Raw genomic sequence first — 23,578 nt, forward strand, 5'->3', positions numbered from 1 at the left:
TTAGTGGTGGCTGTTTAACAGTCTGATGGCCTTGAGATAGAAGCTGTTTTTCAGTCTCTCGGTCCCAGCTTTGATGCACCTGTACTGACCTCGCCTTCTGGATAATAGCGGGGTGAACAGACATTGGCTCAAGGGGTTGATGTCCTTGATGATCTTTATGGCCTTCCTGTGACATCGGGTGGTGTAGGTGTCCTGGAGGGCAGGTAGTTTGCCCCCGGTGATGCGTTGTGCCGACCTCACTACCCTCTGGAGAGCCTTACGGTTGAGGGCGGAGCAGTTGCCGTACCAGGCGGTGATACAGCCCGCCATGATGCTCTCGATTGTGCATCTGTAGAAGTTTGTGAGTGCTTTTGGTGACAAGCTGAATTTCTTCAGCCTCCTGAGGTTGAAGAGGCGCTGCTGCGCCTTCTTCACAATGCTGTCTGTGTGAGTGGACCAATTCAGTTTGTCTGTGATGTGTATGCCGAGGAACTTAAAACTTGCTACCCTCTCCACTACTGTTCCATCGATGTGGATAGGGGGGTGTTCCCTCTGCTGTTTCCTGAAGTCTACAATCATCTCCTTAGTTTTGTTGACGTTGAGTGTGAGGTTATTTTCCTGACACCACACTCCGAGGGCCCTCACCTCCTCCCTGTAGGCCGTCTCGTCGTTGTTGGTAATCAAGCCTACCACTGTTGTGTCGTCCGCAAACTTGATGATTGAGTTGGAGGCGTGCGTGGCCACGCAGTCGTGGGTGAACAGGGAGTACAGGAGAGGGCTCAGAACGCACCCTTGTGTGTTGAGGATCAGCGGGGTGGAGATGTTGTTGCCTACCCTCACCACCTGGGGGCGGCCCGTCAGGAAGTCCAGTACCCAGTTGCACAGGGCGGGGTCGAGACCCAGGGTCTCGAGCTTGGAGGGTACTATGGTGTTGAATGCCGAGCTGTAGTCGATGAACAGCATTCTCACATAGGTATTCCTCTAATCCAGATGGGTTAGGGCAGTGTGCAGTGTGGTTGAGATTGCATCGTCTGTGGACCTATTTGGGCGGTAAGCAAATTGGAGTGGGTCTAGGGTGTCAGGTAGGGTGGAGGTGATATGGTCCTTGACTAGTCTCTCAAAGCACTTCATGATGACGGAAGTGAGTGCTACGGGGCGGTAGTCGTTTAGCTCAGTTACCCTTGCTTTCTTGGGAACAGGAACAATGGTGGCCCTCTTGAAGCATGTGGGAACAGCAGACTGGTATAGGGATTGATTGAATATGTCCGTAAACACACCGGCCAGCTGGTCTGCGCATGCTCTGAGGGCGCGGCTGGGGATGCCGTCCGGGTCTGCAGCCTTGCGAGGGTTAACACGTTTAAATGTCTTACTCACCTCGGCTGCAGTGAAGGAGAGACCGCATGTTTTCGTTGCAGGCCGTGTCAGTGGCACTGTATTGTCCTCAAAGCGGGCAAAAAAGTTATTTAGTCTGCCTGGGAGCAGGACATCCTGGTCCGTGACTGGGCTGGATTTCTTCCTGTAGTCCGTGATTGACTGTAGACCCTGCCACATGCCTCTTGTGTCTGAGCCGTTGAATTGAGATTCTACTTTGTCTCTGTACTGACGCTTAGCTTGTTTGATAGCCTTGCGGAGGGAATAGCTGCACTGTTTGTATTCGGTCATGTTACCAGACACCTGATTAAAAGCAGTGGTTTGCGCTTTCAGTTTCACGCGAATGCTGCCATCAATCCACGGTTTCTGGTTAGGAAATGTTTTAATCGTTGCTATGGGAACGACATCTTCAACGCACGTTCTAATGAACTCGTACACCGAATCAGCGTATTCTTCAATGTTGTTGTCTGACGCAATACGAAACATGTCCCAGTCCACGTGATGGAAGCAGTCTTGGAGTGTGGAGTCAGCTTGGTCGGACCAGCGTTGGGAGCCTCTTGTTTTAGTTTCTGTCTGTAGGCAGGGATCAACAAAATGGAGTCGTGGTCAGCTTTTCCGAAAGAAGAGTAACAATGATCCAAGGTCTTTCCACCCCTGGTTGCGCAATCGATATGCTGATAAAATTTAGGGAGTCTTGTTTTCAGATTAGCCTTGTTAAAACCCCCAGCTACAATGAATGCAGCCTCCGGATAAATGGTTTCCAGTTTGCAAAGAGTCAAATAAAGTTCATTCAGAGCCATCGATGTGTCTGCTTGGGGGGGGATATATACGGCTGTGATTATAATCGAAGAGAATTAGTTATGGTGTGTAGGGGTTTGGGTACTGTGTCATCCCATTAGTTATGGTGTGTAGGGGTTTGGGTACTGTGTCATCCCATTAGGGGTTTGTGTAGGGGTTTGGGTACTGTGTCATCCCATTAGTTATGGTGTGTAGGGGTTTGGGTACTGTGTCATCCCATTAGTTACGGTGTGTAGGGGTTTGGGTACTGTGTCATCCCATTAGGGGTTTGTGTAGGGGTTTGGGTACTGTGTCATCCCATTAGTTATGGTGTGTAGGGGTTTGGGTACTGTGTCATCCCATTAGTTACGGTGTGTAGGGGTTTGGGTACTGTGTCATCCCATTAGTTACGGTGTGTAGGGGTTTGGGTACTGTGTCATCCCATTAGTTATGGTGTGTAGGGGTTTGGGTACTGTGTCATCCCATTAGTTATGGTGTGTAGGGGTTTGGGTACTGTGTCAGCACAAGGACAAGTTTGCGTTGTATAATGGATACATTGAAAGCTTTTTCTATTTCCAGTCCCTCTCCCTCTGTCTCTCACAAACACACACATATAATCCTTTCCATGTGCATATGACTCAACACACACTCTTCCAGGGACATTGTGTTAATCCATTTCTCAACACCAACTCTGATATTTTGGGAGAAATTATTTATTCATTGTGGACTGGTTTTAAAAAGCCTAAAAAGTGTGTGTGTGTGTGTGTGTGTGTGTGTGTCTCGGGCAGATGTATTCAGATGTACTTGTTTCAGCAAGTATGCACACACACATGCCAGCTAGCACACACATACACACACACACACACACACACACACACACACACACACATACACACATACCGACTCACACAAGTGTGAATTCCGAACACAACTCTTGGGGAATTCACAGCTGAGTGTTTTGAATGATTGTTTGCACAGTTCTGTGTCCTCTCTCTCTAACCAAACTAAAGACAACGTAAATAGCATTAGAAAACCCCAGCTCTGGGCCTCCCGGGTGGCGCAGTGGTTAAGGGCGCTGTACTGCAGCGCCAGCTGTGCCATCAGAGTTCCTGGGTTCGCGCCCAGGCTCTGTCGTAACCGGCCGTGACAGGGAGGTCCGTGGGGCGACGCACAATTGGCCTAGCGTCGCCCGGGTTAGGCTTGGTCGGTAGGGGTGTCCTTGTCTCATCGCGCACCAGTGACTCCTGTGGCGGGCTGGGCGCAGTGTACGCTAACCAAGGTGGTGCACGGTGTTTCCGGGTTGGATGCGTGCTGTGTTAAGAAGCAGTGCGGCTTGGTTGGGTTGTGTATCGGAGGACGCATGACTTTCAACCTTTGTCTCTCCCAAGCCCGTACGGGAGTTGTGTTAAACAAATCATAATATATAATATATTTTAGATTCTTTAGTAGTCACCCTTTGCCTTGATGACAGCTTTGGCATTCTCTTAACCAGTGTCACCTGGAATGCATTTCAATGCATTTCAATTTTTTATGACATTTTTATTTAACTAGGCAAGTCAGTTAAGAACAAATTCGTATTTACAATGACGGCCTAGGAACAGTGGGTTAAAAGCCTTGTTAGCTCGGGGATTCGATCTAGCAATCTTTCGGTTGCTGGCCCAGCGGTCTAACCACTAGGCTACCTACCGCCCCAAAATTAACAGGTGTTAAAATTTGTGGAATTTCTTTCCTTCTTAATGCGTTTGAGCCAATCAGTTTTGTTGTGACAAGTTTCTTCAAGTCCAAAACCATCAAGCGCTATGGTGAAACTGGCTCTCATGAGGACCGCCACAGGAAAGGAAGAGTTACTTCTGCTGCAGAGGATAAGTTAGTAAATAATAAATGCTAATAAATGCTTCATAGAGTTCAAGTAACAGACACATCTCAACATCAACTGTTCAGAGGAGACTGTGTGAATCCAACCGCTGTGTCTTTGAGACGCAGAGTAGGTGAATGGATGATCTCCATATGTGTGGTTCCCACCGGAGGAGGAGGTGTGGTGGTGCTTTGCTGGTCACACTGTCTGTGATTTTTATTCAGAATTCAAGGCACACTTCCAGAGCATTCTGCATTCTGCAGTGATACGCCATCCCATCTGGTTTGCACTTAGTGGGACTATCATTTGTTTTTCAACAGGACAATGACCAAACACACCTCCAGACTGTGTAAGGGTTATTTGACCAAGAAGGAGAGTAATGGAGTGCTGCATCAGATGACCTGGCCTCCACAATCACCCAAATGAGATGGTTTGAGATGAGTTGGACCACAGAGTGAAGGAAAAGAAAGCCAACACGTGCTCAGCATATGTAGGAACTCCTTCAAGACTGTTGGAAAAGCATTCCAGGTGAAGCTGGTTGAGAGAATGCCAAGAGTGTGCAAAGCTGTCATCAATGCAAAGGGTGGCTACTTGGAAGAATATAAAATTGATTTTGATTTATTTAACACTTTTTTGGTTACTACTATTTCATAGTTTTGATGACTTCGCTATTATTCTACAATGTAGAAAATAGTTTTCAAAAATAAAGAAAAACCCTTGAATGAGTAGGTGTGTCCAAACTTTTGACTGGTACTGCATATGATGAATAATACATTATTAATAGATTTATATTTGTGGTTGATATCATTGCCTTGCTCGATTTTCTGGGCTCTGTGAGGTCACGTTGGTGGCTACCCCCTGCTGAAACACACTCTTTATCCGCTTTGAAACACACACACATGTACACAACACAGACAGCTCTTCTCTTATTTATCTGTTACTCAGTTTCGGGCTGGTCTCACTTGCAGCATAGTAACAGGTGTGTGTGTGTGTGTGTGTGTGTGTGTGTGTGTGTGTGTGTGTGTGTGTGTGTGTGTGTGTGTGTGTGTGTGTGTGTGTGTGTGTGTGTGTTGCTCTGAAGCGGCTCTCTATTATGCTCTGGACTGTATCCCAGCTGATTGAGCTGAGCAGCTGAGGTCAGGGTACGGGACAACACACACACACACACACTGCCGAACAGGACATACAGGGGCACGGCTGCCTCAGTGACCTCACCCTGACTCCATGACCTCATCATCACCCCCCACTGTCAGCAGGAGGATCTGTGTGCGTGTCCTGCTCAAACATTTGATTTGATTTGATTTGTGCACTCTAAGCAGTCTTGTGGCCACCCACAGTCTGTCATGTGTCATAAGATCTGGCTCCAAGTCTCCAACTCACTCCAGGACATGGTGATATTCTATCTCTCTCTTTCTTTCTCTCTCCTCTCTGTCTTCATCTGTGCAGTCTGTGCACACATACACACCCCGTTCATCAGACAACACCATTCAGCAGACAGGCACCACACAACACAATTAGCATTTCAAAGTAAAGAGGTACATAGAAACACAAAAGTATGCATTTGTGCATTTTGAAAGACTTGCATAAAACCAGAAAATATATTTTCATGTTTCCTATGGCGAGAAACAGGATATACAGTACCAGTCAAAAGTTTGGACACACCTACTCATTCAAGGGTTTTTCTTTACATTGTAGAGTAATGATGAAGATATCAAAACTATGAAATAACACATATGGAATCATGTAGTAATCATGTAGTAATCATGTAGTAATCATGTAGTAAAAAAGTGTTAAACAAATCAAAATATATTTTTGATTTAAGATTCTTCAAAGTAGCCACCCTTTCAGTAGGTGTGTCCAAACTTTTGACTGGTACTGTATTGTTGGTTTGCAAGGCTTTCAGAAATGAGTCCCTTTTCTCCCTCCTTCAGACCGTCATTAACTGAGTGATTTTCAGAGAAGAACAGGTTTAATAGAGTTGATATGAACCCAGAGCCCTGCAGTCTGTTACGTCCTCCCTGCCTGTCCACTCTAACACACTCTCTGTCTGTCTCTATGGCTGACTGCTGACTCTGGGGCAGCATAGGGGTTCAGAGATGGCTCAGAGGGACAGAGCTGTGCTAATGAGGTTTCTATTAGAGAGACGATTAGTCTCTCCCTCACACACACTCTGTGACGGTGCGTGTGTGTGTGTGTGTTAGATCGCTGTTCTCTATACGAGTGAATAATGGCTCTGCAGCTATCTCAGCCTGTGTCTCAGTGGCATGTTTTCCCTGAGCAGGAGAGCCACTGGGCTGCATACGGCTCTGCCAGAGTTCCCCACCGGGGAGGGGGAGAGAGGATAGAGAGAAACTTTAATCAAGTTTTCCCTTTCACTCATTTCCCTCCTCTTCCTTCCGCCGATCTATCTCTCTATCCCGGGGTTTAATACACATCACACGCTTCACACACACACACGCACACCCTGCTGAGCCGTGGACTGTGGTGGGATACTGTACGTTGATATGTTGACTCTCTATGCACACGAGGGGTTGTTCCATGTCATTTCAGCTACCATGACCCCCACATCTCAGATTGTTCTGAAAGATAAGCAATCCTGAAGCATTATATTGTTGAAATATGATTTGATCACTGAGAAATGAAGCTAATTTATATTTGATATAATTTATAGGATTCATATAATATCCAATAATTATAGTACCTAACATCCGATTTGGATAAAACTTTTTCATAACAATGAGCAAGACATGAGGAATACAAAGAAGTGGTGAAAAGCCATCCATGGACCCCCCACACCAATTTTCTGAAGAGAAAAAAAGAATACATCACCAAATTCACTGAGAATACATTACATAGGAAGAACAAACAATACTCTGAGCTGCAGATCCATACTACTTGTCCCACATAGAGAACTGGTACAATATACTCATATTTGGTGTGGGGGGGTCCATGGGGGGCTTTTGACCATTCCTTTGGATTCTAACTCATTGTTAGACAACAATTTGGTGTTAGGTACTATATTTATTGAACATTATATGAATCCTATAAAATGAAATTGCCATGTTGGCCAAGCTTAAATTGTTATTCGGTCTCAGTGATTCACTGTGCTATTGATCCACTTTCCATCTATTATTCATTACCCCCCCCCCCCTGCAGACACACACCTGCACCCCTAGTCTCCCACTATAGACAGTGGCTGCTTTGGAAACATGGACAGACATTCTGCCAGATGGGAAGGAGAGGGGAAGCACAACGCCACTTTACAATGTCCATCACTAACTGAAGCACACACACATCACTCTGCACTTCATGAAAGGGCAGAGTGCCACGAGGTCACCTCTGACAAAGTGAACACACACTTACACACACATCCTCAGCTCAGGGAATGCTATTGACGTGCAAATACAGGTATAGACAGGGTACAGTGCATGTGTTAATGTACATGTAAATATATGCAGAGCCATAGTCACCAACCCAGCCAGGTGAAACCATGACAACCAGCTCTGGTGACAGTCAGAATCCCACTGTCCTAACAACCAGAGGAGAGGGGACTGGGATTCATCATATCACTTTACCATCACTATGATAATGTTAATGTAACATGGAAGTGGTTGGTCAAGGGTGACATTGCTGCTACAATAACATCACTAGACAAAATCTTATTCTGAGGAATCAATACCACAGAGGCTCTGGTTTAGAATGAGACTCTGCATGTTTCCTGTTCCTCCTATTCTGATCAAATCTGGTAGATGTGTTAACATATGTTAGAAGTAGAGAGAGGGGAGGGAGGTGAGAGACGACTATAAATTCACACTCTTCCTAAATAAAAGCAGAACTCCCTCCTCAGTGAGACAGTAGTGTGATGAACAGACATGATGTATATTAGCTGCTCTGGGTAATTTAACTGAGAAGATCTGCCAATTAACCCAGGCAATATAATCTCCTCCCTTAACAAGGAGTTGCAGTCAGTTTAGAATGGGTTGCCAGTAATAAACTGATCCTGAACATCTCCAAAACTAAGAGCATTGTATTTGGTACAAATAATTCCCTAAGCTTTAGACCTCAGCTGAATCTGGAAATGAATGGTGTGGCTGTTGACCAAGTTAAGGAGACTAAATGACTTGGTGTTACCTTAGATTGTAAACTGTCATGGTCAAAACATATAGATTCAATGGTTGTAAAGATGGGGAGAGGTCTAGCCGTAATAAAGCTCTGCTTCTCCACACTTCTTGATCATTGTCCATCGTGTGGTCAAGTGCTGCAAACAAAGACCTAGTTAAACTCCAGAACAGAGATATTAATTGTAATCAGAGGGATAATATAAATGCTATGCATGCCAGTATCACTTGGCTAAGTTGAGGAGACTGACTGCTTCTTTTTATAAGAAACATTAATGTGTTGAACATTTCCAAATTGTTTGCATAGTCAACTTACACAAAGTACTGACACACACACTTACCCCACCAGACATGCCACCAGGGGTCTTTTCACAGTCACCAAATCAAGAACAAATTCAAGAAAGCGCACAGTATTATAGAGAGCCATTATTGCATGGAACTCCCTTCCATTTCATATTGCTCAAATGAACAGCAAACCTGGTTTAAAAAAACAGATGAAACAACACCTCACGGCACAAAGCCTCTCCCCTATTTGACCTACATATTTTGTGTTTATGTATTGATACACTACATGACCAAAAATATGTGGACACCTGCTTGTCGAACGTCTCATTCCAAAATCATGGGCATTGATATGGAGTTGGTCCCACCTTTGCTGCTGTAACAGCCTAAACTATTCTGGGAACTCTGGTTGTACTATACCTATACCTATACACAAACACACACACACAAACACACACACACACACACACACACACACACACACACACACACACACACACACACAAACATACTGTCAGCAGGAAAGAAGTGTGTGCATGTTAGTGTTACACATTTTGTTGTCATCAATCTACAACCAACGCTAGTTTGAAGGACATTGTAGTACAATTTCAGGTACTATCTACAGACTATCAGTAACATTGCTGTGGGGAATTGCTTCCATTCAGCCACAAGAGCATTAGTGAGGTCAGGCACTGATGTTGGGCAATTAGGCCTGGCTCGCAGTCGGTGTTCCAGTTCATCCCAAAAGTGTTTGATGGGGTTGAGGTCAGGGCTCTGTGCAGGCCAGTCAAGTTCTTCCACACCGATCTGGACAAACCATATGGACCTCGCTTCGTGCATGGGGACATTGTCATGCTGAAACAGGAAAGGGCCTTCCCCAAACTGTTGCCACAAAGTTGGAAGCACAGAATCATCTAGAATGTCATTGTATTCTGTAGCTTTAAGATGTCCCTTTCCTGGAATTAAGGGGCCTAGCCCGAACCATAAAAAACAGCCACAGAACATTATTCCTCCTCAACCAAACTGTACAGTTGGCACTATGCATTGGGGCAGGTAGCATTCTCCTGGCATCCGCCAAACCCAGATTCGTCCGTCAGACTGCCAGATGGCGAAGCGTGATTTGATCACTCCAGGAACGCGAGTTCAATGATGGCGAACTTTACGCCACTCCAGCCGATGCTTCGCGTTGCACATGGTGATCTTAGGCTTGTGTGCTGCTGCTCGGCCATGGAAACCCATTTCATGAAGCTCCCGACAAGCAGTTATTGTGCTGACGTTGCTCCCAGAGGTAGTTTGGAACTCGGTAGTGAGTACTGCAACCGAGCACAGGCGATTTGTACCGGCTTCAGCACTCGGTGGTCCAATTCTATGAGCTTGTGTAGCCTACCATTTCACGGCTGAGCCGTTGTCGCTCCTAGATGTTTCCACTTCACAATAACAGCACTTACAGTTGACCGGGGCAGATCTAGCAGGGAAGAAATTTGATGAATGAACTAGTTGGAAAGGTGGCATCCTATGATGGTGCCACATTGAAAGTCACTGAGCTCTTCAGTAAGGCTATTCTATTGCCAATGTTTGTCTATGGAGATTGCATGGCTGTGTGGCTAAAATAGCCGAATCCACTCATTTGAAGGGGTGTCCTCATACTTTTGTATATATATACAGTCGTGTCCAAAACTTTTGAGAATGACACAAATATTAATTTCCACAAAGTTTGCTGCTTCACTGTCTTTAGATATTTTGTCAGATGTTACTATGGAATACTGAAGTATAATTACAAGCATTTCATAAGTGTCAAAGGCTTTTATTGACAATTACATGAAGTTGATGCAAAGAGTCAATATTTGCAGTGTTGACCCTTTTTTTTCAAGAACTCTGCAATCCGCCCTGGCATGCTGTCAATTAACTTCTGGGCCACATCCTGACTGATGGCAGCCCATTCTTACATAATCAATGCTTGGAGTTTGTCAGAATTTGTGGGTGTTTGTTTGTCCACCCGACTCTTGAGGATTGACCACAAGTTCTCAATGGGATTAAGTTCTGGAGAGTTTCCTAGCCATGGACCCAAAATATCAATGTTTTGTTCCCCGAGCCACTTAGTTATCACTTTTGCCTTATGGCAAGGTAACCCATCATGCTGGAAAAGGCATTGTTCGTCACCAAACTGTTCCTGGATGGTTGGGAGAAGTTGCTCTCGGAGGATGTGTTGGTACCATTCTTTATTCATAGCTGTGTTCTTAGGCAAAATTGTGAGTGAGCCCACTCCCTTGGCTGAGAAGCAACCCCACACATGAATGGTCTCAGGGTGCTTTACTGTTGGCATGACACAGGAGTGATGGTAGCGCTCATCTTGTCTTCTCCGTACAAGCTTTTTTCTGGATGCCCCAAACAATCGGAAAGGGGATTCATCAGAGAAAATTACTTTACCCCGGTCCTCAGCAGTCCAATCCCTGTACCTTTTGCAGAATATCAGTCTGTCCCTGATGTTTTTCCTGGAGAGAAGTGGCTTCTTTGCTGCCCTTCTTGACACCAGGCCATCCTCCAAAAGTCTTCGCCTCACTGTGCGTGCAGATGCAATCACACCTGCCTGCTGCCATTCCTGAGCAAGCTCTGTACTGGTGGTGCCCCGATCCCGCAGCTGAATCAACTTTAGGAGATGGTCCTGGTGCTTGCTGGACTTTCTTGGGCGCCCTGAAGCCTTCTTCACAACAATTGAACCGCTCTCCTTGAAGTTCTTGATGATCTGATAAATGGTTGATTTAGGTGCAATCTTACTGGCAGCAATATCCTTGCCTGTGAAACCCTTTTTGTGCAAAGCAATGATGATGGCACTTGTTTCCTTTGCAGGTAACCATGGGTGACAGAGGAAGAACAATGATTCCAAGCACCACCCTCCTTTTGAATATTCTAGTCTGTTATTCGAACTCAATCAGCATGACAGAGTGATCTCCAGCCTTGTCCTTGTCAACACTCACACCTGTGTTAACGAGAGAATCACTGACATGATGTCAGCTGGTCCTTTTGTGGCATGGCTGAAATGCAGTGGAAATATTTGGGCGGGATTCAGTTCATTTGCATGGCAAAGAGGGACTTTGCAATTAATTGGAATTCATCTGATCACTCTTCATAACATTCTGGAGTAAATTGCCATCATACAAACTGAGGCAGCATTCTCAAAACTTTTGGCCACGACTGTATGCTCTGTGTGCTTTTTGTTTAGTAACAGCTAATGGGATACTAAGAAAATACCTAAATGCCTACCCATTGCTCAAAAGATGTGTTCTTGATTGGATACTACATATGACACACATTTTTGCTTTGTAGCATATACAGATGAAACATTATGGAGTCTTAAAGGCCCAGTGCCATCAAAATTATGATTTCCCAGTGTTTTTTATATATTTCCACACTATGAGGTGGAATAATACTGTGAAATTGTAAAAATTCTGATAATTCCATTTTAGTGTAAGAGCTTTTTGAAAAGGCCTGTTTTTGTAGGATTTTTGGTCTGTCTGGTGACATCACCAGGAGGTAAATTAGACCAATAAGAAAGAGAGTTACAAACATCTCTGCCAATAACAGCTAGTTTTCCACTCCCCACTCAGACCAAGGCAGCCCCCCGCACATCTCTGATTCAGAGGGGTTGTGTTAAATGCGGAAGACACATTTCAGTTGAATGCATTCAGTTGTACAACTGACTAGGTATCCCTCTTTCCCTTTCCCTAAACTCCCAGACAGCCCTAACGAAATTCTTTCTTGAGAAATTGCTCTTTGCTAAGAAGCTATTTTGGTTTATTTTTTGACCATTTTAATTGAAAACAATAACAGTAAAGTACCTAATTTTTACCCAGAAATAATTTGATATTGAGAAAAAAATGTATTGGACCTTTAAAGGAGGCATCGGTATGGCCAAAATGTTCCGACTTCAATTCATTATTTCTCAATGCTTTAAGATACAAATGTCAAATATATGTCAACAATCTTTCCTACCCGTCTATGGAATAAATTTCGTGAAAATTCCCAAAATCATGGTCTTCTTCTGTTCTAGTTTTGTGAGAAATCACCAACTATGTCTGAATGAAGTGTGTGTGGGTGTTAGGGACGGGCTCGGTATTAGGGCAACTATACGTGATCTCCTTCACAAACAGCAGGTTTTATGGAATGCTGGTCTTGGAACAGGAACATTACAGATTTACTATGCTATTACTGGAGGTAAACACACACACGCACACGCACACGCACACACACACACACACACACACACACACACACACACACACACACACACACACACACACACACACACACACAGACACTGATTGTCCAGTAGCTGTAGCAGAAAGGTAACAGGTAACTGCTCAGTGCCCCTCCAAGGACAGAAATAGTTTATTACTGAACAGAGGAAAGGCGAGAGAAGAGAAAGGGAGGAAGAGAGAAAGAGGAGAAAGAGAGGGAGAAATTAAGAGAAGGAGAAGAGGAGAAAAAACAGCTAGCAGATCAGGCTTTAAAGAGACAGACACAGGAGCAGATGGGATCTCAATGCTGCACAGGGAGACTAGGCTGCCCTGACACACACAAACATACACACACACCAGGCAGCTCTCTCTCGCCTGTGGTGCAGTAATTAGAGGTGTGTGTGCCCAGTGGGGATCAGTAATGGGTTTCTCCTGAAAGCCCAGGAGGACAGGAGAGGATGTGTGTGTGTGTGTGTGGGGGGGGGGGTTAGGGCTGGGGTCAGTCTAGAGCTAGTCCATTTCTTAGAAACGTCTTATAATTGTTTGGTTCATTAGCAGTATTGAGCTGTGTGACTGACTGACTGGTCCAGTAGCAGTACTTTAGCTGTAAAGCTGGCTGGCTGACTGGTTCAGTAGCAGTACTTTAGCTGTAAAGCTGGCTGGCTGACTGGTTCAGTAGCAGTACTTTAGCTGTGTAGCTGACTGACTGGTTCAGTAGCAGTACTTTAGCTGTGTAGCTGACTGACTGGTTCAGTAGCAGTACTTTAGCTTTGTTGCTGACTGACTGGTTCAGTAGCAGTACTTTAGCTGTGTAGCTGACTGACTGGTTCAGTAGCAGTACATTAGCTGTGTAGCTGACTGCAGGTACTCAATAAGGAGTTAATGATGATTAATAGACTGCACTCTGGTTGTACTATACCATTACACACACACACACACACACACACACACACACACACACACACACACACACACACACACACACACACACTGGCAGCAGGACAGAAGTGTGTGCATGTTTTGTTGAAGGACTTTGTAGTACAATTGTAGGTACTATCTACAGACTATCAGTAACATATCAACTAACTATCTAGTAACCTTAACCTTAACCCTTATACTAACCCTAAACCTAAACCTTAGCCTAACCGTAGCCCTAACCCTTATTCTAAACCTAACCGTAGCCCTAACCCTTATTCTAAACCTAACCGTAGCCCTAACCCTTATTCTAAACCTAACCGTAGCCCTAACCCTTATTCTAAACCTAACCGTAGCCCTAATCCTTATTCTAAACCTAACCGTAACCTTATCAACTATCCAAATAAAGTGTAACCCCGGAGCTAATGTAATGATATAATCAGGGAATGTGTTGTACATTAGAGCATCATGATGTGTGTGTGTAATGAGCCACGGAATGCAAGAGTACTACCCTCCCTCTCTTCTCATCTGTCATTCCATCTCTCTTTATCCACCCCTCTCTCTCTCTCTCCCTTTCTTCTCATCTGTCATTCTGCATGGTGTTCATGCCAGTGGCAGGATGTGGAAAGAGAGGGAGCACACACACACACACTGGCCTTGCGTCAGCTCCGACTTTAGATGTGTTCTGAGTTGTGCTGTTTTCTGCGCCTAGAGCTTCAGGCTGCTGTCAGATCAGTTAGAGCTTCAGGCTGCTGTCAGATCAGTTAGAGCTTCAGGCTGCTGTCAGATCAGTTAGAGCTTCAGGCTGCTGTCAGATCAGTTAGAGCCTCGGGCTGTGTCTGTCTGTCTCAGGGCAGGATTGGACATACACTCTGGCAGTCCTTTCATCAGGTTGACATCACATGACCACTGGAGACAAGCAGCAGGGCTACATCCTGCTTACAGACATCAACAACAGCAGAACCAAATCTGCCACGAGGCTGACACTAATGGTTCTTCCCAGTGTGGACAGGCAGATTTGGAAAACTTCCATTGTCTTGTTGAGCTAGGCCAATGACTGTATTTGAATGGACAAATCCATTGATCACGAGACAGCATTATTTTCTAAGAATGTAAAACCACCAGGAATTTAGGTAAAAATGAGTTTAATTTAGGAAATCTATTCCCAAATATTCCCACGAATAAAAAAGAGACATACAGTACGTGATCATGTCTCAAGGTAAGCATGGTATAAAAAAATGATTGTTATTTTCAAATACGATCTCTTTTTGGGCTTAGTTGTGGTCAATTTGCAGTGTACAACTTATTATACAGTGCTTTCACAAATTATTCAGACCCCTTGACTTATTCCACATTTTGTTGTTACAGACTGAATTCAAAATTGATTAAATATTAATATACACACAATACCCCATAATGACAAAGTGAAAACATGTTTTTAGTAACGTTGGGAAATTTATTGAGAATGAAATACAGAAGTATTCACACCCTTGAGTCAATACATGTTTGAATCACCTTTGGTAGTGATTACAGCTGTGAGTCTTTCTGGGTAAGTCTCTAAGAGCTTTGCACACCTGGATTGTACAATATTTGCACACTCTTTTTTTAATTCTTTAAGCTCTGTCAAGTTGGTTGATGATCATTGCTAGACAGCCATTTTCAAGTCTTGCCATAGATGTTCAAGACTATTTAAGTCAAAACTGTAAATAGGCCACTCAGGAGCATTCAATGTCATCTTGATAAGCAACTCCAGTGTATATATGGCCTTGTGATTTAGGTTATTGTCCTGCTGAAAGCTGAATTTGTCTCCCTGTGTCTGGTGGAAAGCAGACTGAACCAGGTTTTCCTCTAGGATTTTGCCTGTGCTTAGCTCTATTGCGTTTATTTTTATCCTAAAAAACTTCTTAATCCTCGCCGCTGACAAGCATACCCATAACATGACGCTTTCTTTGCCACATTTTTTGCAGTTTTACTTTAGTGCCTTATTGCGAACAGGATGTATGTTTTGGGATATTTTTATTCTGTACAAGTTTCCTTCTTTCCAGTCTGTATAGGTTAGTAATGTGGAGTAACTACAATGTTGCTGATCCATCCTCAGTTTTCTCCCATCACACCCATTAAACTCTGTAACTGTTTTAAAGTCAATATTGGTCTCATGGTGAAATTCCTGAGTGGTTTCCTTCCTCTCCGGCAACTGAGTTAGTAAGGACACCTGTATCTTTGTAGTGATTGGGTGTGTTGATTCACCATCCAAAGTGTAACTAATAACTTCATCATGCTCAAAAGGATATTCAATGTCTGCTTTAAAACATTTTTTTTTTACCCATATACCCATAGGTGACCTTCTTTGGTCTTTGTGGTTGAATTTGTGTTTGAAATTCACTGCTCAACTGAGGGACCTTACAGATAATTGTATGTGTGGGGTACAGATATGTGGTGGTCATTTAAAAATCATGTTTAGTACACTATTACTGCACACATATTCCATGCAACTTAATATGTGACTTGTTAAGCACATTTTTACTCCTAAACTTATTTAGGCTTGCCATAACAAAGGGTGTGAATATTTATTCACTCAAGACATTTCAGCTTTACATTTTGAATTCATTTGTAAAATTCTACAAACCTAATTCCACTTTGACGTTATGGGGTGTTGTGTGTAGGCCAGTGACAACACATCTCAATGTAATACGTATTGAATTCAGCCTGCAACATAACAAAATGTAGAAAAAGCAAGAGGTGTGACTACTTTCTGTAATTATGTTCCGCCTCCCTGACCATCCAGCCCAACAAAATCCGTCCTGCGGCTGAATCTATACTGAACACAAATATAAACGCAACATGTAATGTGTTGGTCCCATGTTTCATGAGCTGATATAAAAGATCCCAGAAATTTTCCAGACGCACATAAAGCTTATTTCTCTCAAATGTTGTGCACAAATTTGTTCACATCCCTGTTAATGAGCATTTTTCCTTTGCCACGGTACTCCATCCACCTGACATGTGTGGCATATCAAAAAAATGATTAAACAGTATGATCATTACACAGGTGCACCTTGTGGAAAATAAAAGGCCACTCTAAAATGTGCTGTTTTGTCACACAATACAATGTCACAGATGTCTGAAGTTTTGAGGGAGTGTGCAATTTGCACTTGGCAGTACGTCCAACCGGCCTCACAACCACAGACCACATGTATGGTGTTGTGTGGACGAGTGGTTTGCTGATGTCAACGTTGTGAACTGAGTGCCCCAGATCCTGAGGCTCATTGTTGTGCCATTCATCCGACACTATCACTTCATGTTTCAGCATGATAATGCACAGCCCCAAGGATCTGTAAACATTCATGTAATCTGAAAATGTCCCAGTTCTTCCATGGCCTGCATACTCACCAGATATGTCACCCATTGAGCATGTTTGGGATGCTCTGGATCGATGTGTACGACAATGTGTTCCAGTTCCTGCCAATATCCAGCAACTTGGCCATTGAGGAGTGGGACAACATTCCACAGACCACAATTAACAGCCTGATCAACTCTGTGTGAAGGAGATGTGTTGCTCTGAATGAGACCAATGGTGGTCACACCGGATTCTGACTGGTTTTCTGAGCCACGCCCCTCACCTTTTTTTAAGGTATCTGTGACCAACAGATGCATATCTTTATTCCCAGTCATGTGAAATCCATAGATTAGGGCCTAATGAATTTATTTCAATTGACTGATTTCCTTATATGAACTGTAACTCAGTAAAATCTTTGAAATTGTTGCATGTTGCGTTTATATTTTTGTTCAGTATAGTTGCTTATCTCTGGTATAGGGTCTGTCTTCTCTTTCCTCCAGAGTTTACCCACCCTGCCCTGTGGGAAGGTCTAACGTGTCTCCTCTCTGTCCTCCAGAGTTTACCCATCCTGCCCTGTGGGAAGGTCTAACGTGTCTCCTCTCTCTCCTCCAGAGTTTACCCGCCCTGCCCTGTGGGAAGGTCTAACATATTTCCTCTCTCCACTCCAGAACATCCTTGCCCTGTGGGAAGGTCTAACTTATCTCTTCTTTCTCCTCCAGAGTTTACCTAATCTAACCCTAACCCTGCCCTGTGGAAAGGCTCTCTATTCCTACGAGGGGAAGGAACCTGGAGACCTGCAGTTTGCAAAAGGGGACATCATCATCCTGCGACGTAAAGTTGACGACAACTGGTACCATGGGGAGCTGAACAGTTGTCATGGTTTCCTGCCAGCTAGTTACATCGCGTTGTTACGGCCGCTGAGCCAAACTCCGCCCACAGGAAAGGCCTTGTACGACTTTGAAGTCAAAGACAAAGATCAGGACAAAGACTGTCTGGCCTTCTCGAAGGTACACACACACACATGCACGCACACACAAACCTACACACAGGAACACACGCTGACTCACTGTAATCCACTGTGTGTGTATCTATGAATACGTTTACATGGACACTGATCAAATAAAATGTCATTTTATTGGTCGCGTACACATATTTTGCAGATGTTATTGCAGGTGCATCAAAATGCTTATGTTTCTAGCTCCAACAGTACAGTAATACCTAACAAAACAAAACAATACACGCAAAAATGAAGACATATCAGAACGAGTATTGTCCGAGTGTGGAATATAAATATATATACAAAAGTATATGGACACCCCTTCAAATTAGTGGATTCTGCTATTTCAGCCAGACCCATTGCTGATGTAACAGTAAAGCTTCCGTCCCTCTCCTCACCCCTACCTGGGCTTGAACCAGGGACCCCCTGCATACATCAACAAATACCTTCCAAGAAGCATCGTTACCCATCGCTCCACAAAAGCCCTGGCTCTTGCAGGGCAAGGGGAACAACTACTTCAAGGTCTCAGAGCGAGTGACGTCACCGATTGAAACGCTATTAGAGCGCACCCCGCACACTAGCTAGTCATTTCACATCGGTTACACTGACAGGTGTATAAAATCGAGCACACAGCCATGCAATCTCCATAGACAAACATTGACAGTAGAATGGCCTTACTGAAGAGCTCAGTGACATTCAACGTGGCACCATCATAGGATGCCACCTTTCCAACAAATCAGTGTGTCAAATTTCTGCCCTGCTAGAGCAACCCCGGGCAACTGTAAGTGCTATTATTGTGACGTGTAAAATTCTAGGAGCAACAACGGCTCAGCCGAGAAGTGGTAGGCCACACAAGCTAACAGAACGGGACTGCCGAGTGCTGAAGCACGTAGTTCGAAAAAATCGTCTGTCTTCGGTTGCAACTCTCACTACCGAGTTCCAAAGCAACGTCAGCACATCAACTGTTTGTCGGCAGCTTCATGAAATGGGTTTTCATGACCGAGCAGCCGCACACAAGCCTAAGATGCCATGCGCAATGCCAAAGTGTCGGCTGGAGTTATGTAAAGCTCGTCGCCATTGGACTCTTGAGCAGTGGAAACACGTTCTCTGGAGTGATGATTTACTCTTCAAATCAAATTGTATTAGTCACATGCGCCGAATACAACAGTGAAATGCTTACTTACAAGCCCTTAACCAACAATGCAGTTTAAAAAATACAAATAAGAATAGGAAATAAAAGTAACAAGTAGTTAAAGAGCAGCAGCAAAATAACAATAGCGAGACTATATACAGGGGGTACCAACAGAGGGTACCGGTACAGAGTCAATGTGCGGTGGCACCGGTTAGCCGAGGCAATTGAGGAAATATGTACATGTAGATAGAGTTATTAAAGTGACTATGCATAGATAATAACAGAGAGTAGCAGCGGTGTAAAAGGGGGAGCAATGCAAATAGTCTAGGTGGCCATTTGATTAGATGTTCAGGAGTCTTATGGCTTGAGGGTAGAAGTTGTTTAGAAAACTCTTGGACCTAGACTTGGTGCTCTGGTACCGCTTGCCGTGCAGCAGCATAGAGAACAGTCTATGACTAGGGTGGCTGGAGTTTTGGACAATTTTTAGGGCCTTCCTCTGACACCACCTGGTGTAGAGGTCCTGGATGGCAGGGAGCTTGGCCCCAGTGATGTACTGGGTTGTACCCACTACCCTCTGTAGTGCCTGGCGGTCGGATGCCGAGAAGTTGCCATACCAGGCAGTGATGCCACCAATGGTGCAGCTGTAGAACCTTTTGAGGATCTGAGGACCCATGCCAAATATTTTCAGTCTCCTGAGGGAGAATAGGTTTTGTTGTGCCTTCTTCACGACTGTCTTGGTGTGCTTGGACCATGTTAGTTTGTTGGTGATGTGGACACCAAGGAACTTGAAGCTCTCAACCTGCTCCACTACAGCCCTGTCGATGAGAAAGGGGGCGTGCTCAGTCCTCCTTTTCCTGTAGTCCACAATCATCTCCTTTGTCTTGATCGCGTTGAGGGGGAGGTTGTTGTCCTGGTACCACACACGGCCAGGTCTCTGACCTCCTCCCTATTGGCTGTCTCGTCGTTGTTGGTGATCAGGCCTACCACTGGTGTGTCATCGGCAAACTTAATGATGGTTTTGGAGTCATGCCTGGCCATGCAGTTATGAGTGAACAGGGAGTATAGGAGGGGACTGATCACGCACCCCTGAGGGGCCCCTGTGTTGAGGATCAGCGTGGCGGATGTGTTGTTACCTACCCTTACCACCTGGGGGCGGCCCGTCAGGAAGTCCAGGATTCAGTTGCAGAGGGAGGTGTTTAGTCCCAGAGTCCTTAGCTTCACCATCTGGCAGTCCAACGGACGAATCTGGGTTTGGCGGATGCCAGGAGAGAACGCTACCTTACACAATGCATAGTGCCAACTGCAAAGTTTGGTGGAGAAGGAAGGGCTGTTTTTCATGGTTTGGGCTAGGCAGCACAAAATGACATTCTAGAAGATTCTGTGCTTCAAACTTTGTGGCAACCGCTTGGGGAAGGCCCTTTTCCTGTTTCAGCATAACAACGCCCCTGTGCACAAAGCGAGGTCCATACAGCAATGGATTGCCGAATATCGGTGTGGAAGAACTTGAGTGGCCTGCACAGAGCCTCATCGAACATCTTTATCCCCTTACTGTGTGTATAACGTAGTAGTTGTGGAATTGTTGGGTTAGGTTAGATTACTCGTTGGTTATTACTGCATTGTCGGAACTAGAAGCACAAGCATTTCGCTACACTCGCATTAACATCTGCTAACCATGTGTATGTGACAAATAAAATTGTGATTTGATTTGATTTGATCGAACACCTGTGGGATGAATTGGAACGCTGATTGCGAGCCAGGCTTAGTAGCCCAACATCAGTGACCAACCTCTCTAATGCTGTTGTGGCTGAATGGAAGCAAGTCCCTGCAGCAATGTTCCAACATCTAGTGGAAAGCCTTCCCAGAAGAGTGGAGTGGAGGCTCTCTATGATACCCTACTGGATGTTTTGTGTTTATCTAAGCAGTCTACCTTCTCCTCCGTCTATCTTTCTCCCTCTTTATCTGAATATAGTTTTTCTCCTCCTATGTGGGAGAGCGAGAGAGTAACCCCCCTTCTCCAGCACAGTGTTTGTGATAAACAGTGATTTGTATTCCCTCTGCTCCTCTCCTCTTCAAAGCTCATCATTTGTTCATGCTGTTACACACTCTAGGTGAGGACACTGGCGAATGGAACATATCTCGTTCTCTCTCATTCTCTGTGTGTGTGTTCCTCAGCAGCACCTGGCCTCATACACTCTCTCAGGATGGGGCTGAGGGCCAAGTCAGGACAGAGAGACACAGACATGCACTTCCTTTTCGCACACACAGAATCACAGCTGCAGTTCCCTAGCTAAATTACTAAATGGAAGGATGGGTTTAAATTCAAAGAGAGAATGAGAGGGAGGCGGAGAGGGAGACAGAGAGGGAGACAGAAAGGGAGACAGAGAGGGAGACGGAGAGGGAGTGAATGAGAGACGGAGAGCAGCATGTAAGCCTGCATGTAACAGGGCCAGTGGGTCAGATAATATATCTCTAGGAGAGAGAGAGAAACCTTATCCCTCTCTTACGGTTTCTCTTTCTGCCATCATCTCCCTCCCTCTCCTTCTTTCCCTCTGTGATGATGAGAAATTAGTAGAGACAGTGGTATCATTAGGTCATGGGCAGAGGCAGAGAAAACGAAGGGGGCAGGCCAAGATAGAGAGGGAGAGGGGAGATAGTGTGGGAGAGTGAGAGAAAGAGAGACTCACACATGGTGATTTTAATGCAGGGAAATCAGTTTTACCCCATTTTTTACCAGCATGTCACCACCAAAAAGAGGCAACACAACTCTAGACCACCCGAGAGAGAGAGAGAGAGAGAGAGAGAGAGAGAGAGAGAGAGAGACAGAGAGAGAGAGAGAGAGACAGAGAGAGAGAGAGAGAGAGAGAGAGGGAGACAGAGAGACAGAGAGAGAGAGAGAGACAGAGAGAGAGAGAGAGAGAGAGAGATGAATATAAGCTTAATTCCTGTTGTGTCCTTATAAACCATACTGTCTGTTCAATAGGATGAGGTTCTGACGGTGATCAGACGAGTGGATGACAACTGGGCAGAGGGCATGCTGGGAGATAAGATCGGGATCTTCCCCATCCTCTATGTAGAGGTAACAACAAACACACACACGGGGGGGTCTTATTAGATAGGGATACATCAATAATTAAGACTCTTCCATCACTTTGACGGGAGGCTATGTGTGCGTGCGTATGTGTGTTGTGAAGGGGGAGGTTAGGGTTAGTAGGGGGGTACATAATGAGGGTGTCCCAGCTGGAGGCGAGTGGAGCGTTGGGGGAGGGAGGAAGGAGCTCTCTCCTCTCTCCTTGTCTCCTATGGTGGTGTAGCAGTTAACCCTTCACACCTTTAACACAAGAAGAGCCTAGAGCGTCATGTGGATGTCATAACACACTGTCGTTCTTAATATCACAAATTGAAGGAGGACATTTTTGACTGGTTTCCCTCTGCTGCCCGTCCTACTCCCGACAGTTGAAGGTGCCCTGCCCCGTTGATAATTACCCCCATAATTGCCTCGAAATAGCATATATTAAATGTATTCATTAGACTGTTAGAATGTTGACGTCCAAACACACACAAATACACACACTGTATGGCACAGTGAGCACAGGGCTGCTCAGATGAAAGACGATCACAGAGAGAAAGAAAGTACAGGGTGAAGGATGGTTCTGCCTCAGAGAACAACGCGCACACACACACACACACACACACACACACACACACACACACACACACACACACACACACACACACATACACACACAAACTCTCACACCATTTCTGGTGAGGTAAAAGGTGAAGGCCCTTGTGAATAGTGTAAAGAGCCAGTCACACATTCAGGTATATTGTGTATACTGTGGGAACGTATGCATGAGATGGGGAGAGGAATTCACTGTCTGTCTGTGTCTGAGTGTGTATTTGACCTTCATAGAGAAAGACTGTGTGTGCGTCTCCATTCGTCCCCTGAGAGTAATGCCGTCAGTGCGGGATCAATCTATCAGGCTCATTAGCATATGTTCTGATTAGCATATCTATTAATATGGAGATGGCGACGTCTCACACACTGAGTCAGATCCACTCTGTCCTGCCCCATACAGTCTATACTTACACACTGAGACAGATCCACTCTGTCCTGCCCCCCTACAGTCTATACTCACACACTGAGACAGATCCACTCTGTCCTGCCCCCTACAGTCTATACTCACACACTGAGACAGATCCACTCTGTCCTGCCCTCTACAGTCTATACTCACACACTGAGACAGATCCACTCTGTCCTGCCCTCTACAGTCTATACTCACACACTGAGACAGAGCCACTCTGTCCTGCTCTCTACAGTCTATACTCACACACAGACAGATCCACTCTGTCCTGCCCTCTACAGTCTATACTCACACACTGAGACAGATCCACTCTGTCCTGCCCTCTACAGTCTATACTCACACATTGAGACAGATCCACTCTGTCCTGCCCCCTACAGTCTATACTCACACACTGAGACAGATCCACTCTGTCCTGCCCTCTACAGTCTATACTCACACACTGAGACAGATCCACTCTGTCCTGCCCCCTACAGTCTATACTCACACACTGAGACA

At 44.9% G+C, this 23,578-nt stretch overlaps 1 protein-coding gene across 1 annotated transcript in view; it reads left to right on the plus strand.

Moving 5' to 3' along the window:
• Window positions 1–23,578, plus strand: part of LOC110501719 (E3 ubiquitin-protein ligase SH3RF3) — a 77,868-nt gene that overhangs the window by 39,719 nt on the left and 14,571 nt on the right. Inside the window, exons 2-3 of the mRNA XM_036959071.2 lie at window positions 17,589–17,876; window positions 21,979–22,074. Of these exons, the coding sequence (XP_036814966.1) occupies window positions 17,589–17,876; window positions 21,979–22,074 (384 nt within the window). The remainder of the gene's footprint in view (window positions 1–17,588; window positions 17,877–21,978; window positions 22,075–23,578) is intronic.

Source organism: Oncorhynchus mykiss, chromosome 22 (assembly GCF_057628025.1).
Source record: "Oncorhynchus mykiss isolate SJ-2025 chromosome 22, ASM5762802v1, whole genome shotgun sequence".
NCBI classification, from domain to species: Eukaryota; Metazoa; Chordata; class Actinopteri; order Salmoniformes; family Salmonidae; genus Oncorhynchus; species Oncorhynchus mykiss.